The 27977-nt window shown below is 44.2% G+C and overlaps 2 protein-coding genes and 1 long non-coding RNA gene across 4 annotated transcripts; 1 reads left to right on the forward strand and 2 right to left on the reverse strand.

Annotated features, from left to right (window-relative positions):
* Positions 1 to 69: 69 nt before the first annotated feature.
* On the reverse strand, positions 70 to 9826 carry LOC125706022 (ubiquitin carboxyl-terminal hydrolase 8-like). Of its 2 annotated transcripts, none has more exons than XM_048972455.1 (18): positions 9690 to 9826; positions 9320 to 9464; positions 8696 to 8781; positions 8397 to 8538; positions 7982 to 8018; positions 7381 to 7552; positions 6873 to 7035; positions 6619 to 6760; positions 6229 to 6437; positions 5615 to 6088; positions 5066 to 5140; positions 4680 to 4948; positions 4375 to 4596; positions 4067 to 4277; positions 2919 to 3155; positions 2692 to 2834; positions 2448 to 2580; positions 70 to 1920 (listed from the first exon to the last, which is right to left on the reverse strand). In XM_048972455.1, exons 1-18 carry the CDS (start codon positions 9791 to 9793, stop codon positions 1762 to 1764), a joined length of 3123 nt encoding a protein of 1040 aa, XP_048828412.1. In that variant the 5' UTR covers positions 9794 to 9826; the 3' UTR covers positions 70 to 1761. The 2 variants fall into 2 exon arrangements, with proteins under 2 accessions (XP_048828412.1, XP_048828411.1); XM_048972454.1 differs by having other exon boundaries at positions 7381 to 7555.
* Positions 9827 to 9863: 37 nt separating this feature from the next.
* Positions 9864 to 20945, forward strand: LOC125706024 (uncharacterized). The gene is made up of 3 exons (XR_007381825.1): positions 9864 to 10156; positions 13034 to 13145; positions 19334 to 20945. It is a non-coding gene; the product is annotated as an uncharacterized LOC125706024 (long non-coding RNA).
* Positions 20946 to 23076: 2131 nt separating this feature from the next.
* LOC125706023 (very long-chain acyl-CoA synthetase-like) lies at positions 23077 to 27426 on the reverse strand. Its single transcript, XM_048972456.1, has 10 exons — positions 26856 to 27426; positions 26207 to 26416; positions 25910 to 26068; positions 25601 to 25725; positions 25145 to 25339; positions 24971 to 25061; positions 24305 to 24503; positions 23916 to 24013; positions 23635 to 23765; positions 23077 to 23463 (listed from the first exon to the last, which is right to left on the reverse strand). Exons 1-10 carry the CDS (start codon positions 27331 to 27333, stop codon positions 23287 to 23289), a joined length of 1863 nt encoding a protein of 620 aa, XP_048828413.1. The 5' UTR covers positions 27334 to 27426; the 3' UTR covers positions 23077 to 23286.
* Positions 27427 to 27977: the final 551 nt, after the last annotated feature.

The raw sequence follows: 27977 nt of genomic DNA on the forward strand, positions 1-27977 counted from the left end.
AGACTTTCTGATAGACACAATACAGCCCCCCCGCCCCGCCAAACCCCCCCGTCTATAGGCTGTTGAATAAAAACCACCGGTGCTTTTGTATTTTTCATTTAATTAGTGGTACATTCTTAAATATGTATTAGGATATTGTACGGAAACAGGTCTCACAGCATTGAAGGACACAGGTTTGACATAACAAACTATTAATGGCTGACTTCATGCTAGATTAGGTCATGTGCGAAGCCGTGAAGGGTTCGCAGTGCTCTGTGCTGTGTAATGCGGCCCGAGGGCTTGGTCTCTTTGTGCTTCCTCTCACGTGGAATAATCGGCTCCAAGGCACCTTTTTGCAGCATGAACGTTTGAGTGATACTGCGGTTGCTGCCTAACTCCACCCTGTTCTTCATGGTATGCTTAAAAAAAATGCTTATATTGACCCGGAGGGGTGGAAACCAATTGTTATGGGAGTGATAGGTATGCGGTGGTGTCCAGTCTGCAGCAGCTCTGTTTCCCAAACAAAGTAATATAGCCCTCTCTTTAGTACTTAAGTTGTTTGAGGGAGGGGGGTTAAAGAGAAGTATCACGTGTTACGGGCCCCGTACCAGTATGTCCCCAGAATGAATGAAACAAACTGGGACTGCCACAGCAGTCGAGGCTTCCATGCCGTGACCTGCCTTAACCTTTCGTGATGCCACACGGACACTAGAAAAAAAGCAGAAACACAGCGATCCCTTGCTCTGCTGAGATATGCTGGCTCTGCCGGCAGGCTGCCCTTCAGCTGTTGTTACAGGCGGAGCGCACGTGAATGGCCCTGGATGTTCTGCAGAAGATGCTTCGCCACCAGGGGAAAAAAAATCTTGCATTTGTAGACAAATTTGAGTCACATTATAGGAATAATAATTAAAGTTTTTCCTTGTAGCACAATCAGCGAGATAATTTGTAGCTTAGGAAACACATAAACCAGGAGTTGTAGGGTACAGGCTAAGAGTGGCATAGACGGGAGTCAGGTTATGAGAAAGGACTGCAGGTCGGTACTGACTGAGACAGTTATGGATATTTGGTCTTCAAATGAGCCGTCGAACGTGGAATGTCAGGTACATGTTTGAAAAAACCGGCCCCCAGGCTGCACCCACGGTTCCCCGAAATGTCACCCCTCAAGGGGCTCACGCTTGGCCCTGTCACAGGAGCGATGTTTCTCCGTGCAGTCGAAGGTGTCAGCGCCTCTTTCAAACAAAGCTTGGGTCACTTTCTAGAAAGTTCCGATCTCCCCTTAGGACCGTGCTCGCAAGTTATTGTGCGAGGCCCACGGCGCAGATCACATATGAATAGGCAGTGTACATGTTAATGCGGGTCTCTCCGGCCAAAGGTACAGGAAAAGCTTCAGTTAAGCTATGGGGCAAGACTGCTGCGCAGAAACTGAGGGGGAACGGAATCGGAACGTTTTAAGAATTTCTTGCTCAGAAAAACTGGAAGGCTTTGAGGACTAATGGCGTAGGTTTCGTAAGCTTAGGAGACAACACTGTGGGGTTTAGACCTCATATACTTGCTTAGCGTACTACTATAAATAGTATTAATAGATGAAGCATTAAACTTCTAGATGATTCTCTAAGAGCTGCCGTGCGACACAGACGTGAGTGCAGGCTTCTCCGCATCCACAGGAGGCTGCACCATCTCCTTAACCGAAGACAGAGGCAACTTCCCTCTGCCTACATCTGCAGTGGCTCGGCCCATCGGCAGCGGGCTCCTTGGAAGAACACCCTCTTCCTCGCCATCCTCTCAGAGGGCCGTGTAAAAGAAGATGTAAGCGGCTGAGGACTTGACAGAGGATGCGGGGACGTCGGTCACCTCGTGGTCGTCAAACTTGAACCAGCGCTGCTTCTGGGCGTTCTTACAGTAGGCTGTGTAGTGTCCGCCGTCGAGTCCCCCGTAGTGGTTCTGTGGAAGGGCAGAGATGGCGACTGAGACCGTAGCACATTTAGAGGGTGCGGATACTGTACGGGACAGAAAGCCGTGCGTAAATATGACAGTATAAGGCTGCGGATTCCTGCAACTGCACTTTTTAAAAATGTACTTCACTTACATTAGGAAATGTGGAATGTTTGTTTACAAGTTGAGTTTGAGTTTTGTTAGACCATTTGTTAAAGAATTGAAACCCCTAAACTTGGGGACCAGTGTCTGGGTATCCATGGACCAGTGTACGTTGTATGAAAAATTCACAGACGGGTACCATGATCGAGGGGGCAGCAGGTCGATCAGTTTGCAAACAGAATGTTTGACTGCGAGGGGCCAGAAACAATTAAAAACATGTGGTTTATTTTTGGAAATTAACTGACCCCTCCTCAAGTCTCCCAGCGCTCCACAGTCCCGTGGCTATGCAGTGGTTGGGAAGCTGTACCCTAACCGTCACAGACAGCCCTGTCGAACGCACACACAAGATTCCCGCGTGTGTTGGGTCTACTTACAGATACTCCGATCAAGTTATACTTTTTCAAGTTGTGTTTTGGGCCGATGACATATTGAGCCAAATCCAGGTTCTCAAGGGGGAAGTCGACCGACGTCTGCAGCTTCTGTTTCCAGCGACCTTCATAAGAGAATCTAGAAAAGGCCACAAGATCCATGTTCAGAAGGATGAAAGCAGACACTTGAAACCTACGATAAAATGAGTGAATCCCTTCTGTTTGCCAATACGATGACTGTGACTTTTACCTTTTCAAGTGCACCAGCAGAATTGGTGGAACTTTCCAGATTTCCAACTTCTTGGTGGCATCTCTGTGGACCTTACATTGTCTACAGAAGACCCTGTTGCTATCAGTTAGCTTCTCTTCTTTGGAGAAGAGCTTCAGGCAGTCCTGTTGGAAAGAGGAAGTGGACACTGGGATGAGTCACCTGTGGCCAGGCCACGGGACAATGCCGCAGGAGAACCGGGAAGTTACCTGCAGGGTGCACCTGTTGGTGGATGCCAGTGGCAGGGAGAGGTACATGAACGTCTCGAAGGTGCGGGACTTCCGGTGGCATGTTAGACACTGAACGGTGGATTTGAACTGACCCTGGAACAGGGCTACGATGACGGACTCATTGAGCAGCTTGTGTTTACTCCAGGCTAATTCTGCTGCCTTGAAATCATCCAGGTGGTCAATGGTTTCCTCCTTGTACCTTTTGCGGTTGTCAGCCTGAGTGGAAGACCAACGTGTTAGAACTCTCTCGTCTGACCATCACGAAGTACTGCTATTTGCGGAGATGACACGGTCATCCTATGTGGCCAAAAACCTGCAGGGCACGCCAGTGAATTATTTTAACTGTGTGACATTTTCTACACTCTAACCAAAGCTTTTTTTGTTATTGCCGATAAACCACACGCTCACATGGAACAGAAGTAAACATTAACGTGTGAATTCGGGGTGCTCACCACACCACGGGGTGCCATCATGTGTCAGTCTTGTCAGAACAAGGACTGATTTAGGAAACTATCTGAGATGGCATGTAGGGCAGGTGGCAGGAGAAGACAGGGGCTGTTTTGATAAGATGATATGGAGCGGGGGGGGGGCAATACATTTACAAAACAAGCTTCAATACACTGGGTCCCATCAGGTAGGACCCTTAGGTATAACTGGACTGTGAACAAGATGGCGGATCGATATTAACACCATCACAAGAAACCCATGACGGAACAGGAAGTAGGAAGAGTCCTGATACAACATTTAAACAGCGAGACACTCTGCACACTGAAAACACACATAGAAAACGCCAGGGAAAGCACAGGAAGTTTACTTACTCTCTAATTAGGCCATCAAAATGAAAACCAAATGAAAGGAAAAAAACAAGTCAACATGTAAATTACAGCACAACACGGAATCTCTTGTCCTGTAACGGTTGCACATCAGAATGTCGGCAGGTTCGGTGCAGTATAAATCCCACTGGCACCAAAGCTCTTGCAACATTTGTGCAAACGGAATCAACAGAAGTAAAAATGTTGGCTATTCAACCCACATAGTTTGCCTAGAGTGACAATATTCAGGTTGTAGGTTCTGAACAATCTACAGAACTAACCAGACAGAAGCTCAGGCAAAGCAGACAGCCTTACTTTGTTCAGGTCCTCATGGAGACCGTCCATGAGGAAGAGCAGCAGCTCCTGGGAATCCTGCTGCTCGTAGCCGGCGAACTGCTCATTGATCTTGCCGATGGTGACCTTGAAATCCCGGGGGCTGATGTACTTATACAGCCCAGACCACAGCGCTTTCACAACCACACCAAACTCCTCTGCCACCTCACCCTTGTGCCCCAAGATGTTGAACCTATAAATACAGAGAGCACCGGTTGGTATCTTAGCATCACCTACGTCAAACAGCCCTGTCTCTTGCAGCCGGACGGGTCCCCTGAGTAGGCTCCTACCTATTGATGTCTTCCTGGTAGTAGTTCTTATTGAAGTACTCGGCCATGGCAGGAGTGTTACACAGACATTGCAAGATGGAGTTCATGTAACAAGTGTTGCCAAGGTTGCGCAGCCCGGTCAGTGACGCCCCCAGTCCCCCAAACATGGGGTTCAGGTTGCGGATTTTGGCGGCAGAGAGCCAGGAGATCTCGGTTTTTGCGTAAGGGGTCACTCTGGGCGGCCTAGAGCAAGGAAACATTAGTGGGTAAACCTAAGAGGCAAAGCCGTCGGGCAGAAAGGCACAGCAAGCATTTCGAAGACCAACTTGATCTCTCTGTTGATGAAGGGTGTGGCCGGCAGCTTCTTGGGTCCCTCATCTTGAAGTGACTGCGTGATGTCGGGCGACGAGTAAGAGCGTTTCAGTTTGGCGTGGTCACTGTCGGGCTCGGCGGCGTGCCGCTGCACTTTCTTCTGTTTGTGGGTTGGAGGCGTGGCTGGGGGCGTCTGGGAAACGCTCACTTCCGGGGGGTACAGGTGTACCCTGTTGGTGGGGGAGTGGTAGTACCGGTACGTTCCCGTCACCGTGTCCAGGAACTGAGAAACACATTGGAGGGCAAATGCGATGATGCATAACCAAAACATGGCCTTTGATGCTGTCATGACAACAGGTACATATGCGGCATTCTGGGAGCGAGACATCAATGGCAATACCTTCATCCAGCCGTCGGGAAGACCTGGGACCGTCCGCCCCATCTCCTCACTTCTCGCCCTGGTCAGCGGCTCCCTCTGGAACACAGTCGGGCACTTTTCATAAATCCTTCAAAGCTCTTAAATACGATGATGAGAGCAAGCATCTTATGATCATCTAAATGTAATTCACAGGAATTACCACCCAAAGCACTAATCATTCACTACTAATATGGGTCATCTTACGATGGACATATGTAGCACGGAGTAGACGATCTGAATGTGACATACCCTGCATTACCGTACACCAGTGTTTCTCAAATCAGGCTTCTGGGAATCCCAGACAGTCCACATTTTTGCTCCCTCCCAGCTCCCAACACACCTGTACCAGGTATTTGTGGTCCTCGATTGGCTGGGAGCTGAGAGGGAGGAACCATGGGGTTCCCTGATGACTTGAGTTAAGAAACAGTAACCTAGAAAAGATGTGACCCTCCCAGACAGGAGGCTCGAGACCTAAATCGGGACCATCATTATGAGTCACAGAGGGACACTGACTGTCGGGGAGAGACTGACCTTGATTTCACTGACTACGCTCTTGGGGGCAGGCCAGTCCAGAGGCATGCTCTTTGCCTGCTCAGCATTTTGGCTGCTCTGCCATCTCCTGTCTTTCCTCTCCACCACTTCTTCCTCCTGCTCATCTTTAGCCGCCTCTTGTCTCTCCAGCCTCTTCCTGTCCTGCCGCCTCTCCTCTTTACCTTCTCCTCGGCTTTCATCCGCCACCTCCTCCACCTCCCCCTGCTCCTCTTCCTTCTTGCTATCTTCCTTCCGCCTCTCCTCTTCTTTCTTAGCCTGTGATGGCTTGCTTGAGTCCGTTTGGATATGGTTCCTCTCTTCCGCCCTTGCGGAGTGCCTGGGACTCGGACCAGGCTTAGCAGAGCGGTCTGGAATTGCAGGTCCATTCTGCGCCGGTTGCTGGTCCTTAGGTAAGGTGTTTGAGGATCTGGCACCATCAGATTTTTTGATAGCTGGCTTTTTTGCGCGATCAAACTGGAAAGGATATAAGTCACAAAGATACAATTTTTGCAGAACTAAATAGGAATGAATTAACTCTTTCTCCATGCCAATGACATCTGAAACGGAGAGAATTCAACCAGAGGTCTGCAGCAAGCTGCTGAAATGCACCTCACCTGTGGTACAGGTTTAGTCCTGAAGCCAGACTGGACGGGTGAGCCTTTCTTCGTTTTCTCTTGAGACGCGATGCCTGATGCTTCAAGATCTTTTGGTCCCACCCCCTTATCATCCACGCAGCCCGAATCCCCGTTGACCTGCACAGGTGCCTCTTCCCCAGGGTCTTCTCCAGGATCTGGCTCCTCAAGCGAGGGGTAGTTGAAATTCACTGCTTGCATCACGGAATACAAGGTATTTTACTACAGTGAGTTTCATGAACTTCAACTGGAGCTGCACTACATCTCACTGCTCAGCTGCCTACACACAGTTCTGGCTAGTAAAATCTTATGAACAGAATTTGAGGAGCAATGTTTACCACCAAACATCATTGCTTTAGAATACGTACTTACACTTTGGGATTATGTCAACAGTCTCCTGCCTGGGTGGTCTGACTTTGGCATTAGATGTGTACATAGGATAGAAGAGAAGCCAGTTTTCATAACCGCCTTCCAGCACCAGAGGTTCACTCCGCAGCACTGTCTTGCTGTCCCACTGCAAAGCAAACCCATGTTTCTCACCAAAATACCACTGGGCTTATTTTTAAGATCAAACCGTCGTCCCTTGGGTTTTGGCTATCCCGAGTCATCCTCAGGTAAGTTCTCACCTTGTAAAGGGCGTCTTTCAGGCTGCGAAGCGTCGTCCCCAGCTTCAAGTCCCCTGCTGAGCTGGACCAGTCCAGCAGGACGATGTAGTCAGCAAATCCACGGTGGTCCCACTCTCCTCTCGAGCTCGCAGGGAGTTTCGCCTCAATCTGACTGGCAGTTATTCTGATGACAGGAAGTCGTCAGTGTACTAATGAGTTTGAATGACGCATCGTGATAAACTCTGCAGTTTAGCCTTATAGGTCCACTTCAATTTTTTTTTTCCCTGTACAAAAACGCGTAACCATCTGAGAAAGCATTCAGTGCAACTCAAAAGCAATAACCGAGAAATCAACATTCACACAAACTATTTTCTTAAATTAGAGAAATTATACAAGGTGCAATGTAATTACAGTTTTATCTTGGAAAGATTAATAGTGATACTAAACAGTTTTCTCTTCTCTTGGTGAAAGAATCATGCTTTTGGCTTGCGGGGCTGTGTAGCCGCCCATCCTACAGTAAATCTCCTACCCCGGGCTGATGGCCTCCTCTGGAACACTGATGCAGTGCTGCGTGGGCACCTGGATCTGCGACTCCTCAAAATCCTTCCTGCTCCGGGCATCCATGACGATGATCCGTAGGCACTGATCCCTCATCATCTGAAACAGCTGCTCCGGGGTGACCCCCCCAGGAGGGGCACCAGCTGCTGGGGGGGGGCAGGAGGAGGGGTCACTCATGGGTAATGCAGTGGATGTGGAGCAAGCAGGTCCCTCTAATAAACAGCTTTCCTCTACAGCAGTCTTTCGCTACCCAGTCCTTGGAGACTCCCAGACAGTCCACGTTTTTGCTCCTACCGAGCTCTCGGCACGCCTGAACCAAAGAGTCAAAAACAAACGAAACAGTCACAAACGAGCCAAACAATGAAGGAGGCCCAAGACCTGGTACAGGTGTGTTGGGAACCAGGAGGGAGAAAAAATGTGGACTGTCTGGGGAACTTAGAGAACCAGATTGTGAAACACAGCTCTAAAAGTTAAATGGAAAACTGGCAGTTCACGGTGCGGGTCAGATACAGGTCAGGTACGGCTTGGGTACGGCTTGGCGGAAGTGGAAAAGCCCTAAAAATTCTCCTTACCATTTTCCTTCTTATTGTCCCTTTTCCCCCATTTTAACTGCAGCAAACAAAAACACAGGAAAAGTTAAATGTATCAGTACTAAAAATCATAATTCCACTTACAGCCAAGTCATGTTATAACGGACGTTTGCAGAGGATGGCTTCCGAAAAAGGAATCTCATTATACTGAAATAACTGGTTACGTCAGCATCCCGTTTTAAGGCAATGGACACAATAGCTTTCTTTCCCGTAGATTTTTGCAGACAAAATAATGACATTATTTCCCCATTACAGCCTCTTTATTGATCAATAGAGGTCCTTAGAAAAAAGATTATGTACATAGCTGCTGCAACCTGTTTCTATATTGGGATATTTTCTGACATGGCAGGCATCTTGGGGTGTGCTGGTGACGTTTGAGTCCTTTTAGTCATCTCACCTTCTTTGTCTCCTTTTCGGCTCCTGCGGCGTCCTTTAGCGAGCCCTTGCCCATGGCCTGTCCCGGATTCTCCCCCCTCCTCTTCTTCTCCTCCTGCCTCTCCCGTTCTTCCAGGTTCCTCCGTACCTCAGCCTCTTCGTACCTGTGCGCAGGCCACGGGAAGCACAGAGCGCTCGTTTGGACAGAGTGCGACGGATAGACATCAAGCCGCGAGGCTTTCTACTCGCTTCCAAGTTAAGGGCACGTCCCAACGTTTGAATAACAGCAAAAATAATTTTAAATAAACATACAACACTAACCTGAGTTTAAGGCTCTCCGATAGTTTCTCAGCCTCCTCTATGGCTTTTTTTAGACTGTTTGAGCCAAGTATAGACTGAAAAAAATCCTACAGAAGTACAAAGATATGGGTCATTATTCAACAACAATATGCATCCATAAATGTGTGTACATAAATATGAATTTAATATAGTATTTTTGAGCACCTATATCAAAGACTTACTGAGTGACTGAATGGTGCTGGAATGGGATACATTGTGTGAATCTCAATATGCATAATCATACCAGGAATAGTCGTTTATGTGTCATTTATTATATACTACGATATGAGTTAACATTACGGCTGAGGTAATCAGCTTAATCTAGCAGCAAGTACACATCTGTTTCAATCCGCTGTTGGTGCGTTATTGCGAGATAGTTCTTGGAAGGCAAGGTAGCAAGACTGTTCTTGTTAAGACCACAAGTACGATCTTTGCATTATTGGTATTGCGATTCATCCATCGGTTGCGTCCTCGCCGAACGAGAACAATCCCATGATTCATTGCGCCCCAAGTTTCGTTCTTGGAAGAAGGGTTAGTAAGACCGGTCTCGCCAAGACCACCATTACGGTCTTTGCGTTCTTCGTAATGAGATTCGCCCATTGTTACCTGCTGCTGTTTGAAGTCAGGCCTCTTTTTGATGAGGTCATAAACCGTTAGGTATTTCATGTACAGGACATACGCCTTCTCCTCATCGCGGTCCAAGCGACACTCTTCCGCCGCCTTGAAGATTTTACAGGCACTTTGTACATAGCTAGGGAAAATAGTATTTATAAAACACCTCTAACAACAACAATTATAATAAACTTTAAACATATTAAACACATTTGGCTATAGGTCACATCGTTATTTTTGCATTATAGATAACGTGCCTTTAAAAAAATCATCAGCTTGTCTTCAATCAGTTTTCGCTATACAGTCCAGATGCATATTGGTAATACTGTCTGGACACAACAGCGTTTCCTCTGGCGTTACTTACCTTCTGGTACTTGTCTTGTCCGGCTTTATTTCGGCCTTCTTGTTCAGTTCGCCCAAAGACGTACAGAGGTACAGCTCTTTAACCTCAGTCGTCACCGCTGGCATCTTGCAGGGCGTGTTAGATTATCGACCTCTACGATATTTCTGTTCTCATGTTTAACGCCAACTTAACCATCGTCGACTGTGAACGCAAACAATTCTAACTGAAACATGTATGTATTCTATTTAAGAAATAACATTAATCAAATTGTGCCGAATGAAAACATATTTCCTTTGCATAACCTCACTTCTCGGAGCTCTTCTCTTTAATTATGAACAATATGCCCTGCACGGAGCGGACTGAAAGAAGAGAAAGCGCTGTCTGGGTGTGCGGAGGTAGCAGCGGACCTGGCACCGACCCCGCCAGTGACCCCGAGCTTCTGTTTACATCATACAGCCCAGACGTGGACATCAGCCCGCACGTTTCCAGTAAGGAGTCAAGTTTTCGGATGATGCTGAAAACATGCGCTTTCTTTTTTTCCAGGGAATATCTGGCGCTGATATGATGCAAAAGGCGTACATTTCATAAAAAAAAATTATCCATCTAGCCATAACAAATCTTTTAAGAAGTTAGCAAGATATACAATTTTACTAACGGGTTCAGAGGATAACTGATACGCTTTCGACGTCCCGGGTGTACAACTCACGAGCTATCCTGCTCGCTAATAATGTATTCCGGTAAAATCCATTAGCTAGTCATTCATATAACAAGACTGCTGGAAATGCGTCGTTGTTCAAATGATAAACTCATGCAACTGCCTATTGTTTTATTTACATGCATTATAAATATCGAAATACTGTGTCTCACCATAACGAACTTGTTAGAGTGGATTTTTTCCAGCCTGACAGCTGGGTCCGAGAGAAAGAAGCATCCCTGATTTCTGCACCTTAGGGTCGTTCCGTTAGGGGGCGGTTTGGGTTCAAAACTTAATAGCTTTATTATCAAAACGCAACAATGACAAGCTGAAAGGGTTTTTTTTCTTGTGCTTTAAAGTGTTCGTGAAATATATTAATAAATTAAGCACATGGCTATATTTCAAGGTCGGATTTTATTGTTAGGTTGTGTGTGACTATAATTGCATACACCACTTATGTGCGGAATGTGTGTATTCTGTCTTTATTAAACAAGACAGCATAATGCACTTATAAAGCCACGTCTTATGTATAAGTTGGGTGCGCTTTACGCACAGCATGCAGCATTAAAGACCCCCGCTGTCACGCGGCTGTAGCTCTGCGAAGGCGCTGCACAGAGCGTGCACTTCTGCTGCTCCCTGACAAGTGCCGTATCACTCCGCAGCCGCATCTATTTAAAATGTATTCTCAAAGTGAAACATCTCCTTACACCATTATTGTTATTTATTAGACATAAAGTTTGTCACTTGTACACCTGCTACTTAAACTGCCAGAGCGATATGTGGGCACATACAACCGGACTGTGTCGCGTTTCGCTCACAGATAAAGGGAAAAGATGTACACATCCGCGCAGAAAACGCGGACTTTTGTGTGAGTGAAAATTAAGTGCTGATGAGGCAACAGTGGAAGGAAAACCCCCGAAACACCGCGCCGTTCGTGCACAGGCTAAGGCCAGCTTCGAAATGAGACTATGAATATTTTCCAGGTTATTGTTGGGGTATTTTGTGTGGTCCCACCGGATGTGGAAGTTCGCCACTTTGCCGGTGAAATTCAACTTCCCCCGGAAGTGAATTTTCGGTTTATGGGGTGGCTTGGGAAAGCTTATTTATATTCATGAGAGAAGTTACCTGATTGGGCGGTGAACGTGCTCCCTTCGATACGCTACCTTCGACCATGCTAACAGTTTTTTTTAAGGACAGATCGAGGAATCTCATTAATATACATAAGAGGAGCAATTTGATTGGTCTACTATTATGAATATTAATACGTTTTCTGAACCATCTTTTAAATGGAAAATGTGGCCCCGGAACCTGGATTGGCCGACTCATTTCCTGTTTACCCGGCGTCGGTGTGGCTCTTCCTGTCTCGTCGACAGACTGTCGATAGTCTCCAGCTATTCTGCGGTTACTGATGGTTGTATTTGCTGATATTACGACCAAGGAAGATGGTGGCCGAACGTTAGCCCCTATCCTCTCTAGCAACAGCCGCTTATCTTGCCGCCTGTGACTTCCATTGCCTCGGGTCATCTAATAAGAGTGCTGTCTACATTGCCCTGCAGCTTTCTAAATTAAAATGTTGGTGCTTTCGTTTGATCGTACCAGGGCTGCAAGCTGGCGTCACACACCGACATGTAACTCAATCAGTGTGCTGTGGGTCCCCTTGGGACGCTGTCTGAACGTCTGTCATGTTTGGAATTGGAGGACCGTCCTGCCTGATTCCCGTTCTGCTGAAATCTTGTTACCCACCCGCTAAATAAAATGCCTGTTTCCTTCTCGCCCTGCTTTGTTTGATATGACTGATAATTCAAATTTATCATACTTATGATCGCAGTATTATGTTCGGAAACTTTCTGGACTACTCAGGTTGTACTCAGGACTGCTCGTGGTTTAGTCTGAAGATTTGTGATTTTAACCTTATATTGATTTCCTGTGCGCAGCGTAGCGCAATATAGTGGAGTTCTACAGCATTTCACGTATTTTTACTAGTGTTAAGTACAAGTAAAAACATTTTTCGTGTATATGTGTTATTCTATATAATAGATATTGGCTTGTGTATATTATTAAACTTAGCATTTTAATGCAATTAAGCATCAAACTAGTGGAAACACGTTCGTTTTAAAAGTCGTAATTTGCGTGCATACATTCGTATATATGCATATTACTATGCATAAACATATGCAGTGCAGTGTTTGCTGTACAGTGCTCGCACCTGGATGATTAAACGAAACAGCCGGTTTAATTATTATTAACTGGGAACAAATTAGTTCTTAATATATTTCATCCATGCAATGGGTTGGTGCCCCATCCTGGGTTGTTCCCTGCCTCGCGCCTGTAACCTCTGGAATAGGCTCCGGACCCACGCGACCATGGACAGGATAAGCAGTTTAAGAAAACGGATGGATGGATGGATATATTTGAACCAGCGAAAATCTGTGTGATGAGATATTTGTAAAATATTTTATATTCACTGTGTCCAATATGTGAAGGGAAAACAATCTTTGGTGTAGGCTAAGAATGTCTTGTTTTTAAAACGATACACCAGTTTTATTTTCTCGGAAGTGATGCGAGATACTGTACATGAAGGCTTTGTTTTCCACCTATGAATGATGAGGTCATGTAGCATCAGTAGGGCTTTTCCTGCAAATACAGTCTATAAAGCTCTGCCCCTTGACAGCACGTATCCCTGGTGGATTTTGGAAAAGAAGCTTCTGGAAGCAGCACGGTCTGTGCAGGATGACGAGGCCCCTGTCCTACTGTCCAGTGGAGCTCCATGTACCACAGATTAGGTGGGTGTCATTTTAGAATTTTGTCAGCTTTATAATGTGCAATTAGTTTCTTGTATTGCAGTTTTAAAAATAATCAGCAGTTCTGATTTGCTTTTTTTATGATTTGGTAAGACCCATCAGTTTGTTGTTTAGAATATAAGGCCCTTGTTTGTCAGGTGAGAACGGTATCTGTGGTGAATTGGCAATGGTTGTAAGCTTCGGATGTTTCCTTGGCCGAGTAGGCGGTGTTCTGTGTCTTTAAAGTTCGAAAAGATGCCTAGCCAGAGCATCAAACACATGGTGTCTGCTTAAGAACAACATGAATTTTGTCAGCTTTTCTAAAACCAGGCAATGTGTTACATTTTTTGTAACTAGAAATCGCTGACACATATTGTTTTTATTGTCTTTTCATTCTGAACGTTATTCCAGATTTATTTTTATAAAGCATAAATCTGTTTACTTGAAGCAAGAAAACATTTTCTTTATGCACATTTTCTCCAAAAATTTATGTAGACAAATTCTACTTTTTCCACATTCAGAAAGTATAATCAGTTTTCTCTGAAGTCATAGTTTCTAGAACATTCATTGCATCCTCTCTCACTTTTGCATGACTTAACAATTGTGTATCTTTCTACCAAGTCTAGTGGCCGTACATCTGCTGCAACCTTTACATTAATCAATTCATATTCACATGTTCATTACACATAAACATGCAGGTGACCATAATTGCTACTGTTTTAGCATCTTGAAAAATGTTGAAATGTCTGACCAAAATCTTGACTGGCTGCCACATTAATACTGCTGCAGGTTCCAGTATCTTGAGCTTTCAATATGAGCTTGTTTTTTCAATGGACCATATCTGCTCTAAAATCTTGTGTAGCACAGTTTGAAAGTGAGCCAAAATGTTTCATCACACAACAGGAGTTGTTAAATGATGTTTTGGGATTAGTGGCCCGTCGGGGGGGTAAAGACTCTTAAGTAGACTGATGATCTCCAGTTGCTTTAAAAATAGCTAGTCCTTTGAAAACTGGAGCAAACAATCTGCTTCATATTTCTCTGAGGACGATGAATAATTTCCAGTGACCGACACTGTTTTCTATGAAATCTCCAGTCAGGAATGACAGAAAGACCAGGAGACACCACAGGCTGCTTGTTTTAGGATATTCTTCGATGTTCGTAGATTAAGAGTCACACTAGGTTTGTTCTTCTCATTGCCAAGGCATTTCATATTCAAAGCTTATCAATCTGTCATTATACTGCCATGAAATGAAAAGCTTTTCTTCATGGAAGAAATTTCTTAATGACAACTTTATTTCAGGTGGAGCTACACCTTCTAAAGTGATTGAGTTTTCACTAGTTTTGCACTAAGCATTTACAGACCCAAGACCCATTTATATAGGTTAACTCTAGGATTGGGGCTGGGAAATCTGATTGATCATGCTATAAACAAGCTAGCAGTAACAAACAAGCAATAAACAAAACAAATAAATATGAATCTTGCAATGTATTGTTTAAGCTAAGTGTAGCCATAGTAAAGTGTTTCAGCTGTGGGGTGGGGGGCATAGGTGTTGATGGGTGGGTTTGCTTTATGTACAACTGACATTGCCTTGCCTTCTCGCTTAGGTTTTGTTGAAAGTGAACGCAGACAAAGAGACTGTTGTGTCCTTTGTGAAAATCCCTTAATATTCACCTAGCTATTGCTAGCAAGCAAACATATTAGCTTTGTAGCTAGCTAGTGTCATTAACTTAGGAGATTGTCTTTTAATATCGTTGCATTACACCAAAAGCATTATTGATTATATTCCTAAAGTTACTGTTCTCCTTGGAAGTAAAAACTCAAACTAGCTAATGTTAGTGCTTCTAAGAAAATGTCAAGACAACAGGTATTGCCTGCGATTCATCTGATCCCCACTGACATGATCAGTCAAAAGGAATGAGACATGAAAGTGAGTTACCAGGCAGGCAGTGACGACTGACTTGAATACCAGGCAGGCAGTGACGACTGACTTGAATACCAGGAAGACTGTGACGACTGACTTTAATACCAGGCAGACAGTGACGACTGACTTGAATACCAGGCAGACAGTGACGACTGACTTGAATACCAGGAAGACTGTGACGACTGACTTTAATACCAGGCAGACAGTGACGACTGACTTGAATACCAGGCAGGCAGTGACGACTGACTTGAATACCAGGAAGACTGTGACGACTGACTTTAATACCAGGCAGACAGTGACGACTGACTTGAATACCAGGCAGACAGTGACGACTGACTTGAATACTGTGATGCCTCATTTGCAGTCTGGCCCATAAATTGACACATATTTAACACATCCTGTGTTTGATGCCTGTGTTCTTTTTCAGTTTAGCATATATTTAAGGTAATATAACACAAAATGTGTTGAAGTAGTGATAACACAAAAAATGTGTTGCTAATTAATGCTTTTTTTCAGAGTGCAGCATGCTTGTAGTTTGGGGAGGTACAAAAAGGCCAATTCACACTTCACTTTCCTGTTTGCTTATGGTTTGCATGCAGGGTGAGTGAGGTGACACAGGCAGCCCAGATTTTTATGTGCGTTGGTGCAAGAGAATTGTTTCCAGTAGGTGGCAGCAGTGACTTCCCTAGAGTCGAATTCAATTAAGAAAGAGTAGAAGAAGAATAGTTGTTGTAGGCAGTGTGGAGGTAACACCATCCAAACCTAGTAACAACTTTAAAACTGTCCATAAAAGTTTACCCATTTCACTCCACTGGTTGTAACTGTGTTTGTTGCAATACATCTGTCCTCTCCCTCTCTAGTGGAGTATCACTGCTGTATGCATGTGCCGACCGCGGCCAACTGCCTCTGTGGCCAAATGTTGCAGTACAGAAACTTCTTCTGTATTATGTACACAAGAGTCCATGGACCTTAAGCACAAATGGAAAAGTGTAGTATGAACTAGGCATAAGTGGGTGAAATTTCACAATTTGTCTGCTGGTGGGTGGTTGTTTGCGGCTATTGGATGAGGTTTCTTAAAAATGACAACCTTCATGTTGCACAACCCATCCCGTGACAGCTGACGCACGAATGCCTTGCACGAGAGTCATGCTCAGACCCTTTTGCAAAGCGCAGTGACACTTTATACAGTATGTCGGTGTTAATCTGCATAGTAAAATAAGCTATATGGACAAAAGTATTGGGACACCCACAGTAATTACAGGATTTGACCATATAAGCCACACCCATTGCTAACATACAGGTATATAATTAAGCACTCACCCATGCAATCTGCAGCACCAAACAATGGCAGCAGCATGGGTCATACAGAAGAGGTTAGTCAGCCTAGAACCGTCATTGGACACCACTGGACACCTTTCCAACAAGGCGGTTCCCCACATTTCTGTCCTGCTAGCGCTGCCCTGGTCCAGCTGCGAGGTGGGGGCCACACAAGCTCACAGAAAGGGACCTGATCACCCAGCATCAATACCCACCCTGAACGGCAGCAAATCCCACCAGCAGGGTTCCAGCATCTAATGGACAGCCTTCCCAGAGGAGTGCAGGCTGTTACAGCAACTAAGGGTTAGCCAGAGATGTTGAATAAGCTGGTCTCCCAATACTTTTGTCAATATGGTGTTTTTCTTGGGCCGTTGCCAGAAAACGTCATCAGTTGCTGCATTCTTCTCGAAAGTTAATATTCCCTGTTTTTGTGACATTCTGTATTAATGATGTAATGCATCACAACACACCCATGTAAAGCACCTTGGGGCGAGAGGTAACGGCAGAAGGAGCTGGAGGGCTAATGGTACAAGGAACGGGAGGCAGTGTACAGGGAGGCGCAGACGTAACGGCAGAAGGAGCTGGAGGGCTAATGGTACAAGGAACGGGAGGCAGTGTACAGGGAGGCGCAGAGGTAACGGCAGAAGGAGCTGGAGGGCTAATGGTACAAGGAACGGGAGGCAGTGTACAGGGAGGAGCAAAGGTAATGGCAGAAGGAGATGGAGGGCTAATGGTACAAGGAACGGGAGGCAGTGTACAGGGAGGCGCAGAGGTAACGGCAGAAGGAGCTGGAGGCAGTGTACAGGGAGGCGCAGAGGTAACGGCAGAAGGAGCTGGAGGCAGTGTATAGGGAGGCGCAGAGGTAACGGCAGAAGGAGCTGGAGCGCTAATGGTACAAGGAACGGGAGGCAGTGTACAGGGAGGCGCAGAGGTAACGGCAGAAGGAGCTGGAGGACTATTGGTACAAGGAACGGGAGGCAGTGTACAGGGAGGCGCAGAGGTAACGGCAGAAGGAGCTGGAGGGCTATTGGTACAAGGAACGGGAGGCAGTGTACAGGGAGGCGCAGAGGTAACGGCAGAAGGAAACACTTCCTTACTTTCTTAGTGATTTTTATAAATGTAATTTTAAATATCCCTGTACAAGTTCAGTTACTTTTCACACCTCTATTACCCCCCCCCCCCGCCCCCGTTTTCACGTTTATGTAAATACAGCTCATTGCGTTTGCATTCAAAGGCACTGTTCACACTACCAATGTAGTTATTACTTAATGCAGCACCTCACCACAGATGGAAACTTCCCTTTAGATTTTGAACTCTGCACTATACTTTGCACTACGTAAGCAAAACAAGTTTGTTTCTTCATAGGCAAATTATTTTCACTGAAGTCAGGGCGACTTGGCTTGACTGAGCCGTCATGGCGGCTGGTTTTTCTGTGGCTTTCAGGTGTCTGTTGTGACAGTTACCAGAATCACCCTCATCGTGTCTTATCCACAGAGCAGCGCATCTGTGTGTGAGCCTCTGGTCAGCAATCGGTGTAGGAGCGCAAAACAAATGTGTTAAGTTGCTGCTTTCTCCTACAAAGTTAATTTATTATGCAAATTATTCTGCTTAAAGTGAATGAATTCTCTGCTGTCTCACTTACCTTGTTGTACAGAGAGAGAGAGATGTTACACCAACCGGGTTCAAAGCCTTGATTTCATTATCCAAAAACACTTACTAAAGTATTCTTACTTTAGCTAAGCACTTAAGTACAGTCCAGAGTTTTTTGAACAGTGTTGTCTAAATGTTTGCTATTCTAAGTTTTATTGATCTATGAACAGTCCACAGAGACTATAATATGACTTCGAAGAAGAGTTGTGAAATATTAACCCTTTTCAAAACAGGCATTAATCCTATATAGATTTAAGGGGATCCTAGATTTAAAGTAAAAACTGTAAAGACTTTATATTTTTGATGTTCACATAAAAAATTCCTCCTTCCTCTCCTAACATGTAAAGGCTTGTGAATATGACTCCTGTATGAGATTTTTGATTGTGCTCTGAATTATTTCCACTGAAATTCCTGTTAAGTTCTTATAATTCATCCATGTAATTCATTAAACAGAAATGCGGGATGGTTTGTGTTGACAGGCGATGCTGTAATAGCAGCCCTGCTTGTTGGCATAGCAGCCCCACAATAACACACGGGAGACTGATGTGGAAACCAGTATTAACTCTGAGTTCTGATTCTCTTATGCCACGCAGAAAACATGCGTCAGTAGCGTGCTGCTGCAATAAACTCGCACTGCTGCGACACGCAGCCAGGAGCTGGCCGGTCAGATCTCTTCCCCTCTAGCTCTGTGGGCCTGGTTTGCATGTTCCTCTTGTGTTGTGCAGGTTTCCTCCCACATGTGGTTAGTTGTCTGTCTGCATGCAGGATTTGTACTGGCCATTAAAAGTATTAAAAAGGATTTGCCCATAAAAAATATAGCTGGGGTAGAGTCCCCCACACTCTGGTTCCAGATGAGTATCTAGTTACATGTAACTGTGTTACATAATGAAATTACAAGTGAATTGTAATTGTAGGTCATTACAGTTACTGAGAAATAATATGTAATTACAGTTACATATCAATTAGAAAGGGGTGACATCCAAATATACTGTTTTCAGTAAAAAGCTTTTATGTAGAAAATATCATTAACTTTGTTGCTTTGGATCCTTCTGTTGTGTGGAAATGCCTTTTGTTGCCATATTTTCAGACAATGTGGGTCAGCAGAGTCTGTTAATGAAACTTCTGTGTCATTGTCCAGTTTAAAACATTTGTTCGAAAAGTAATCAAATGTAATAAGTTGCATTTCTTTGCATAAGTAATCCAAATACTTATTTTACTTTTGACATTGTTAACTGGGTATCTAGTACTCTGTGACCTATTACCTTTTCACTAGTAACCTTTCCACTGCTGCTGTGTATTCAGGCTCTTCTTTATCCTGACGTCATGGCCCAGTTTGCGCTCCAGTGGACACTGCGGAAGGGCAGCTCAGAGAGGCAGCACTGGACCCCACGAGGCCCTTGCCCCGCCAACCTTTCTATAAGTTGCCTGTGTGTTGCGACCTGAATATGCAAATCCCTGTCTTGTTTTTATTTTACCCTTTGCCCAAAAAAACATGGAGTATTTTGTATTAAATGAACCTGAATTCTTTCTTGAGTAGAGAACTTCTGCTTCCTGTAGCGGTTTGGTTATGAGCCATCCACCGCTGTGCAATTTTGTATTAACTGATGGGCCTCTGGCTGCCCTAGTTACAGATCATTTACATCATTATCATTTACATCAAGTCCACTTGTTTTCCTAAAATATGTCCTTACAGCAATAACAAAATCAAGGGTTTTTTTTTGTGCGTGTTCTTTCTTTCTTTGCGCCTGGGGATATGTTTTCAACATTCTCATCAAATCATAACTGACCTTGCCGGATTTTTATTGTACGTAGCAAAAGAAATGTACCCTGTTCGTTTTTTCCAGCCCTCTGAAATGCACAAAATCATTTTTTGATTTGAACTGATTTGGTCGTGTGATGCCTTTTGTCTGCTAATGCTTGGTCTAATCTGAGGTACTTCAGGGCGAGGTGTCTACCTGCCGGATGACTCACTAGTAATGTCTGCACATGCATGTCTCTGCTCACGCACTGTTCGAGGTGCCTGTGGGCACAGCAAGTCCTCTCTTTTCTGGAATTTGGACCTGTGTGTCATTCATGCCCGACTCCAGAAGGCAGGTTATACCTATTTTGAAATGTATTTGGTTAGTGTTCTCACCACCTACCTGACTGAAAAGAGTGAGGAAAGTTGATTTTATAAAATGTTGATTAATCTGCATGTGGATTATTACGCTAAACGGATTCATAAGGCTCCATAGTTCATTACTGCTTTATGTGTTGATATTTAATGGATGAATTAAAGTTGAATACCTTTCTCAGAGTGTGCTTACATTACCTGAACTACTGGTATCAGATACTAAAGGTCATATTTGTTTAAGGTGTGTGCTGTCCTGTGTCTTTTACTTTCAGTCCTGTGAAAACCCTCCCTCTTTCACTGCTGTAGTAATGCTGCACTGCGGTTCTTTGAGAACTCATGTTTCATGTCACTGAATAGTTATATGTGGATGGTATGACAATAAAACCCATTTGATTTGACCTGACTTTTCCAGGACTTCTCCTGGTGATATAATCTTCAGAACCTCTACCTGAAGGCACTTCCATACCCATATGTCTGTACATAAGGAAATCCACCTGACTGATTATATATATGATATAGGCTATTTGTATTCACTGGATGGACTTAGCAGATACACTCTATGGGTGATGAACGGTAAGTGATCAAAACTTGAAAATGGGTTGTACCAACACTTAAGCAGCACCACATAATGACAGCAAAGAAAAGGGTAGTTTCAGGCACTTGATTCCATTAGCTTGATAATCTCAAAAGTATTTTTGAGAAAATAGTATCTAAATTGAGTTTTAGATATTGCCCAAGCCTAGTGTAGTGTCTTAAGGTTGGGAGGCATGGGAGGGGTGGAGTTACATGGGGGAGGGGTGACAAGGCCATCCAGGGAATACATTGTTGCTGTTCCAACAGCATACATGGACTTTATATATATATATATATATATATATATATATATATATATATATATATATATATATATATATATATATATGTATGCTTTTGTGTATTTTGTCAGCAAATCCTTAAAGACTTGTTTCAAACTGAACTGCAGCTACAGATCACAGAAACAAAAGTGAATTAAAGGAGCCTTATCTATTGGAAAATGTCCCCAGAAAGGTGACAGAGATTGAGTCCATAGGACAATCCTTTCAAGTCACTTAAGTGCCTGACCAGAAGCTAACTGTGCTGGCAGCGAGCACATTGTTTGTAATGTCCCCAACAAACGGAGGATTGTTTTTTTGTTAATGCGCCATTCAGCCTTACGAAAAACAGCCCCAGTGTGCATTCCATGAAAGTAATCTGGTGTGCATTTTCCACGGGGTGCATGTCTGCATTTTCCATGCTCATGTTATGGAAACTATGGACTGTTGTGCTCCCGCAGGGCTCGGTCGAACCTGCCGGCCATCTGTGTGATTGTGTTGTGATTCCAGCTCTTTTGTGTGGGAAGGGCTGAACCTCCTGCAGAATGTATCAGTACTAAGATGTCTGTTGGGCATTTTATGCCTCAGCACCAGTTCTCACTTTTGCTTCTGAAAGCCAGTGCCCTGCACTGCAGCACCAGGCACTAACATTTACGTATCTTTTGTTTTTCTGAGTTAATCTTTAGTGAGGAGTGGCCCTGGTACACCAAGCTGGTTCCACTACAAATAACCTCAAATAAGTAAATAAGTTATGAATTACAGTGGAGATCAGCGCACCACTGGCCCCCTGCATTAGGGTCTAAGGTCTTCATATATGAGCATCAGCAAGACTTCAGAGCTGATTCACACTAACCGAAGCTGTTTTTTTTCCATGTCTAGTTCAGTGTTTCTTAACGCAGTCCTTAGGGCACCCCAGTCCTCAGGGCACCCTAATCCTCAGGACACCCCAGTCCTTAGGGCACCCCAGACAGTCTACGTTTTTGGTGGGGAGCTGTGAGGGGAAGCAAAAAGACTGTCTAGGTTGAGAAGCACTGGCCTAGCTCTTGTATTGCATTGCACACGTCAGTTCATGTCGTTTGCATTCCCCATTAAACAATCACTATTGGCTTGTGTTTTTTCCGCACGTCATATACAGTATCCTCAGGCATTTTCTCGACAGACCTGTTTGATTCCTTTCTTGTGCAGCATTGCCCTAACTGAAGTGCATAGATGTGGAAGAATGGTTGTATTTCTATTATTTAGCATGCTAACCCCTGATCTATATATCCTGATTTGACAGCATTCTAATATTATGACTGAATCCCAAAAGTATCATGACAATACCATAATATCACTTTCCTAATTGCTGTGACCAATTGCAGTCAACGAAAACAATAAATCCTCCCTACTCACCCCCTACATCCCACCACGCTAATGAGCTGGTGGCTGTATGCCGCATAATCACATGACATAGCTACCGTAAAACATGATGTAGTTGAGCAAGACAAATAAAAAAAACAGAAGTTAAACCAACATGTCTGCTACAAGATGAGCAGGAAGGGTATGGAAGGGTCAAGATGAAGAAAGTGGAGTGGGAGGAACTGGAAAGCTTGGGAAAACAAGAAGGTTTGAAGAGAGGGGGAGTTACCGATTGCACAGGGGAGGGAATTCCAAAGCTGAGGAGCCACCTTAGAGAATGCTGGATCATCAAGGGTATGGAGTTTGGTTTAGTAGACGAGCTAAAGCTGACCTTCTCCCTAATGAGGGTACAGGTGGAGTACTCCAAGTAGATCATCTGGAAGTTCTATGATCAAGATGGAGGTCGATGCTGAAGGTGGCTTCCATAATCTGTGAGCACACTGTAGCCTGGGGAAACGCCGTAGCATCCCAGCTGGGGAACGTCGTGGTGTTAAGCAGAAGCTCTGCTCAGACTGGGTCCTTTTCGGTTTTGCCGTTACGCTCTAACGGTGCTTTGTATAGCTAACTTGCGCTTGTTATTAGTCACTGATTGGCTTCTGCTTTGGACAAAAGCATTTGATACATAAATTTCATTTACAAATATAAATGGGGCGGAAACTGAAAGAGTGCTTTAACCTTTTGAGTTTTTTTAATCATTTTTATTACTATTAAAATAAATGTGCCTTTCTGGTACTATACACTATATATACATCCATCCATGTTCTATACATGCTTGTAAACAATCATTAAACACATATAATTCCCCTGAGATTAGATAACCTTTCCGGAAAAGCTACGTGAAGAATAGGCAATGTTCGTTTGGAGTTATTTTGTGGGGAGAATTTTTTACGTTTTTACAGCTGCATTTGTCCTGACGCTATTAAGCTGTAAGTCTTTTGTGTCATTGGGATGTAACTCTTTTCTTGCTCATCCAGGATATAGAGAGGATCCTGAATAGCAGCTGGATTAAATCCCTCGTCGACCAGCTTCACTTTCTTCTGCTTGTATGTCCCAGTGATGTCTAACTGACTCTGGAAAAATAAATGTTATTAAACAATGCGCAGTGATTTCCATGGCTTTCATAGGGCAGGAATTTCCAGCAGTATCCTGGGCATGTACCGCTGAATGTATTTGTGGTTTTTTTATCTTTGAGACTTGTTAAAACATGGCAGGGTGGGGGAACCTTCAGTGCGCACTGGTACCTGAATCCTTATGAAGCGGGGCCTGGCGTACGTAGGGAGGTAGCTAGCAACATGGCTGAACGTGCTAGAACAGTCAAACTGCTTATCCTCTTTCAATGTGATGGCCGCCATTCCAATTCTCCCCTCGTGGTCTAGAAAGGAAGAACACGATTAATCTGTAACAACAGAATATTCACATATATTTACATTGTTTGTTTAAGGTTGCCACACTCAAAGCCAAAAATCCGGAACGGCATTGAGGGTGGAAAAAAAATCATCTTGAGAGCACCCGTGCTTGTTACCTGGTACTCTGACGCCATACACATTTGCTTCCTTGATACAATCAACCATGCTGAGGATATCTGCTATTTCTGTGGTGGCCACATTCTCTCCCTTCCACCTGCAGATAAAGCGGTCAAATGTTCAGATGTTCTAAGATTACTGTGACCTATGAGCTTTCAGAAATGATTCACCCAAACTGCATCAGGGTGTTGAATAGCAAGCCAATGTAAATAGCAGCTCTACATCCAAGTGCTACCTTAATTGTAATCCAAATCTCCAAAGAACAATTTGAACCAAATGGATACTGACTTTTGAACTCAAGAACTGGATTTTGCTACCTTGGAATTTAAGACTTAAACCATCTAATTTTAATGAGGTACACAGCCTTCCAGACAGCAGAGAGAAGCACCTAAAAGTATCCCCGATCCGGTCCTGAAAGTAGATGAAGTTGTCCTCATCGATCCTAAGCAAGTCTCCGCTGTTGAAGTACAGGTCTCCTTTCTGAAGCACGTTCCTCAGTCGCTTCTTCTCCGTCTGCTGGAGATTTCTGGCGTATCCATTAAAGGGGGCCTTTTCAGTTATTTTAGAAACCAACAGTCCAGTCTCTCCTGCAACAGAGGGGCATCTAAACAGACTCAGCCACGATTTCTTTAATATTTATCCAATAGCAAATGGCAGAAAAATATTTCCCACATTTTTCTTTGAGTACTAAAATAAACAGATGTATATACTGCTGTGTTGCCTCATTCCATGTTGTCTTCAAAGTAGTACAGTTGGCCATAGCTGGGATAACAAAGGAAAATTACTTCTGGCCATCTGGCAGGGACACTGTTCACTGTTGACCCTGAGGTCTGGTGCTAATGAAGAACAAAATGATACTTCATGAACCATTTGCTATATTTTCTGCCCCCACTAGATGGTGCTCTTAGTTTGCTTTGGGGCTTGCTTTGTGCCCATTATTCAACATAGAGTATGTATAGTGTGGTAAAAAAAAAAAAAAAGAGCAAATGGCTCATTAAAAATCATTTTGTGCATCACGATCTGGAGCCACCTGACGTGCTCTGGACTTACTCACCTTTGAGAACTTCCACACACAGACCCTCAGAGTTCCTCACGGGCTCTTCCTTCTCTGTATCATATTTGATCAGCAAGTAGGGGAAAATTTTCTGAAAGAAATGGCAGGATGTTATTAACCGCCATTAACTCTATTCAGAGATGTAATCTCAGCCAGCCGACGCTCGAGTCTCACTCTGTGGATGTAATTTACACGTCCCACTGCACCAAGCTTCCCAGAGAGGTTCATGAAACCGATGTTCCCTTCTGTGGCGGCGTACAGCTCCCTCACTTGGATGCTGCCAAATCGATTCAGAAACTCCTTCCAAACATCTGCTCTTATCCCGTTGCCAATGGCAAGCCTCACTCTGTGGTCCCTGTCATCAGCTTTCTAGTGAAGAAAGTTGGATTTAAAAACAACTTTTTACAGAAATGGATTCCATACCAGAGAAGAACAAAGCACACGCCTTAGTTAAACAAAACTTTAAAAGAAACAGGAACTCATTACAAGGTGTTTGGACAATCTGTGACCCCTGGGTGTCAGGGTGATACTACAGCTGCTGTGATAAGCTGACTCAGTACTATGCTTAGTTGTGCATTTTTGGTCTCCTGGACATGCCACTCTGCTGCGATTTAAACGGCAGCTTGTTACCTTCTGCGTGTTGCACAGGTAGCGCATGGTCTCGCCGATGTACTGGATCACAGTGACGTTGTGTTTCCGACAGTCATCCCAAAACTTAGAGGCAGAAAACTTTCTCCGAAGAACGATTGTTAGTCCTGCATCAGGAGGAGATCAGATTAAATGCCAATTACAAAAAAGTAAGAAGAACAACATTCTCTGTGACAATCTCTGTGGCAGCAGGTGTTACTATGGTTGTTGTTATATTGTGTTCGACGCAGTTATCACTGCATGTAATAGTGAACGTACACTGAGAATATTACCATTTTAAAAAAAGCTCACCCCTTTCAATGGCACCAGCAAAGCCAATGGAGAATCCAGCACTGTGGTAGAGGGGGAGGTTAATGTACAATACATCCTTAGAAGTCACTCCGGCCAGAGACTGAATGAAAGTTGCAACCCACAGCCGCTCCTGTGTGATTACAGCTGCTTTGGGGAGACCTTTGGGAGGGAGAACAATCAGCTCATCCAGATGAAACTATTAAATCTTACAAACCCAGGAATGTGCATGCACACAGGGACAGAAACGCTCCCCGACTGGTTTGCCAAAAGCGGCCTCGGAGTTGTAACGTCCCCTACCTGTGGTTCCCGAGGTGTAAACGTACAGCGCAGGGCTCTTCCTCGACACCGCGGCCCGGAGTGCGGCGGACACTGGCTCGTCGGACGCTTCCTCGAACTTGTCTAGGAGGCTCCCCATGCCCGCCGTGTCACAGCCCTTAGTGAGTATTAAGACCGCGATGTCCTGCTCCAGTAACGCCGGCAAGATTTCCTCCACCACGTCTTTCAGCCCTAGCGAGCATGCAGGTATAACAGTGTGCCTTAGCGCACAATGAAGAGTCTGTGTCCATTCATTCTGTATAGTGATTATCCAGACGAAGTATTACATAGCTCGGAGCGATCATTAACGTTAATAAGCATTAAAGTACTTTAAACCGCATAGCTGGCGTACGTGCCGGCGTATTTTCATGTATAGGTGTAATATTCTACAACTAAACACTAAGAACATGAATATCTTAACATTTTAAACATGAAAGCTTTAATTTATTTGACCTCTCGGTATGCGCAAATATTTCATATCTCAACAATATTAATTACAAATAGACATAATTATGTCCACACAAAAATGAAATATTCCGCTTGCCATGCCATATATAAAGATGCTGAGATCGGAATCATACAGGCTTATTGGGCGGGTCTTTAACGCAGAAATAACACGGCGAAATCTTACCTTCTGCAACTATGAGCACGCTTGCCCCGGAGCAGGAGAAGCAGTGCAACAGAGACTTGGATCTGATGCTGCAGTTTAGTAGAGCAGTTGCACAGCCTATTTTTGCCACGCCAAGCCAGATCCACGCGTAGCAGGGCTCATTCCCCAAAAAAAGAGCCACCGTATCCCCCTGTTTCAAGCCGGTATGGATCCTTAGAGCTCTTGCAACTTTGTTACTCTGTTTATCAACGTCCATATAACTGTAGGTTCTGCTCTCAAAAATTATGAAGGGTTTGCAAGGAGTCCTCCTCACTGCATCCAAGAAACAATCTAAAATAGTGTAGAAGGGCTGCTTCTTTTTGTATTTCGACATCCTCATTCCAAAAGCTATGGTCTTCAAAACATATAAGCAGTCTAGCACAAAGTAAGGAAACCATAACTTTAGAAGTATATGCAAGAAAACCAAGCTTACCAAAATTGTGACCGCATACATGTACATACTGAACTGTAGTTTTTCAGTAAAATACTCTAAAGCGGAGTAAATAGGCAGATTCGTGCGTATCTGGAGCAGCTACCCTTACTAATACAAGTCTCTATTGAAAAGCCGAGTGTCACTAACTCATTCTTGGCTTGGTTTTGAGAACGGGGTGGGTTGCCAGACCTGGGAGGATACCTGACGGTACCAAGGCATCCTATCCTTATTTTTGTGTTTAGTTTTTGTTACTTTACTACTGCGGTTATTTGTATTGAGAGAAAATGAAACTGCGACATTTCCGCTAGGCTTCTGTAGAATTGTTCCTGGAATTGTTTAGAAAACTCACTATTTAGAGTAATGCAAATCAACGTAGGTTATCTATAGAAATCGTGGTTGTATTGGGATTGACGCATTTCCTATTTGTATCCGATTTGTTTTATTTTTGTACTGACATAAAACTTTGTTTATTTTAATTACTCATTCTTGCTTTGTAATGCCCGCTGTTTAAGACGCTTCCAAAATTGCTTTAGTGGAGCATCCCGTAGTTTATACGAGGTAAGTGAAACAGGACCTAAGTATGTTTTTCAACAGCCGAATCGCTGCTAGAATATCCTGAGCGTCCTCAACCTGGCAACCAGTCAGTAACGCCTCCTCCAGAAAAACGATAT

This window comes from Brienomyrus brachyistius, chromosome 13 (genome assembly GCF_023856365.1).
Source record: "Brienomyrus brachyistius isolate T26 chromosome 13, BBRACH_0.4, whole genome shotgun sequence".
Taxonomy (NCBI): Eukaryota; Metazoa; Chordata; class Actinopteri; order Osteoglossiformes; family Mormyridae; genus Brienomyrus; species Brienomyrus brachyistius.

Bases quoted from the DNA above. Each gene is read 5' to 3' on its own strand.
- LOC125706022 (XM_048972454.1), bottom strand. From the start codon at position 9,793: ATGCCAGCGGTGACGACTGAGGTTAAAGAGCTGTACCTCTGTACGTCT. The intron at 9,465-9,689 runs GTAAGTAACGCC...TATTTTCCCTAG, and splicing joins GACAAGACAAGTACCAGAAG to CTATGTACAAAGTGCCTGTA. The intron at 2,835-2,918 runs GTAACTTCCCGG...TCTTTCCAACAG, and splicing joins CCAACAGGTGCACCCTGCAG to GACTGCCTGAAGCTCTTCTC.
- LOC125706023 (XM_048972456.1), bottom strand. From the start codon at position 27,333: ATGTACATGTATGCGGTCACAATTTTGGTAAGCTTGGTTTTCTTGCAT. The intron at 25,726-25,909 runs GTGAGCTTTTTT...CTCCTGATGCAG, and splicing joins TGCTGGTGCCATTGAAAGGG to GACTAACAATCGTTCTTCGG. The intron at 25,340-25,600 runs GTAACAAGCTGC...TTTCTTCACTAG, and splicing joins ACCTGTGCAACACGCAGAAG to AAAGCTGATGACAGGGACCA.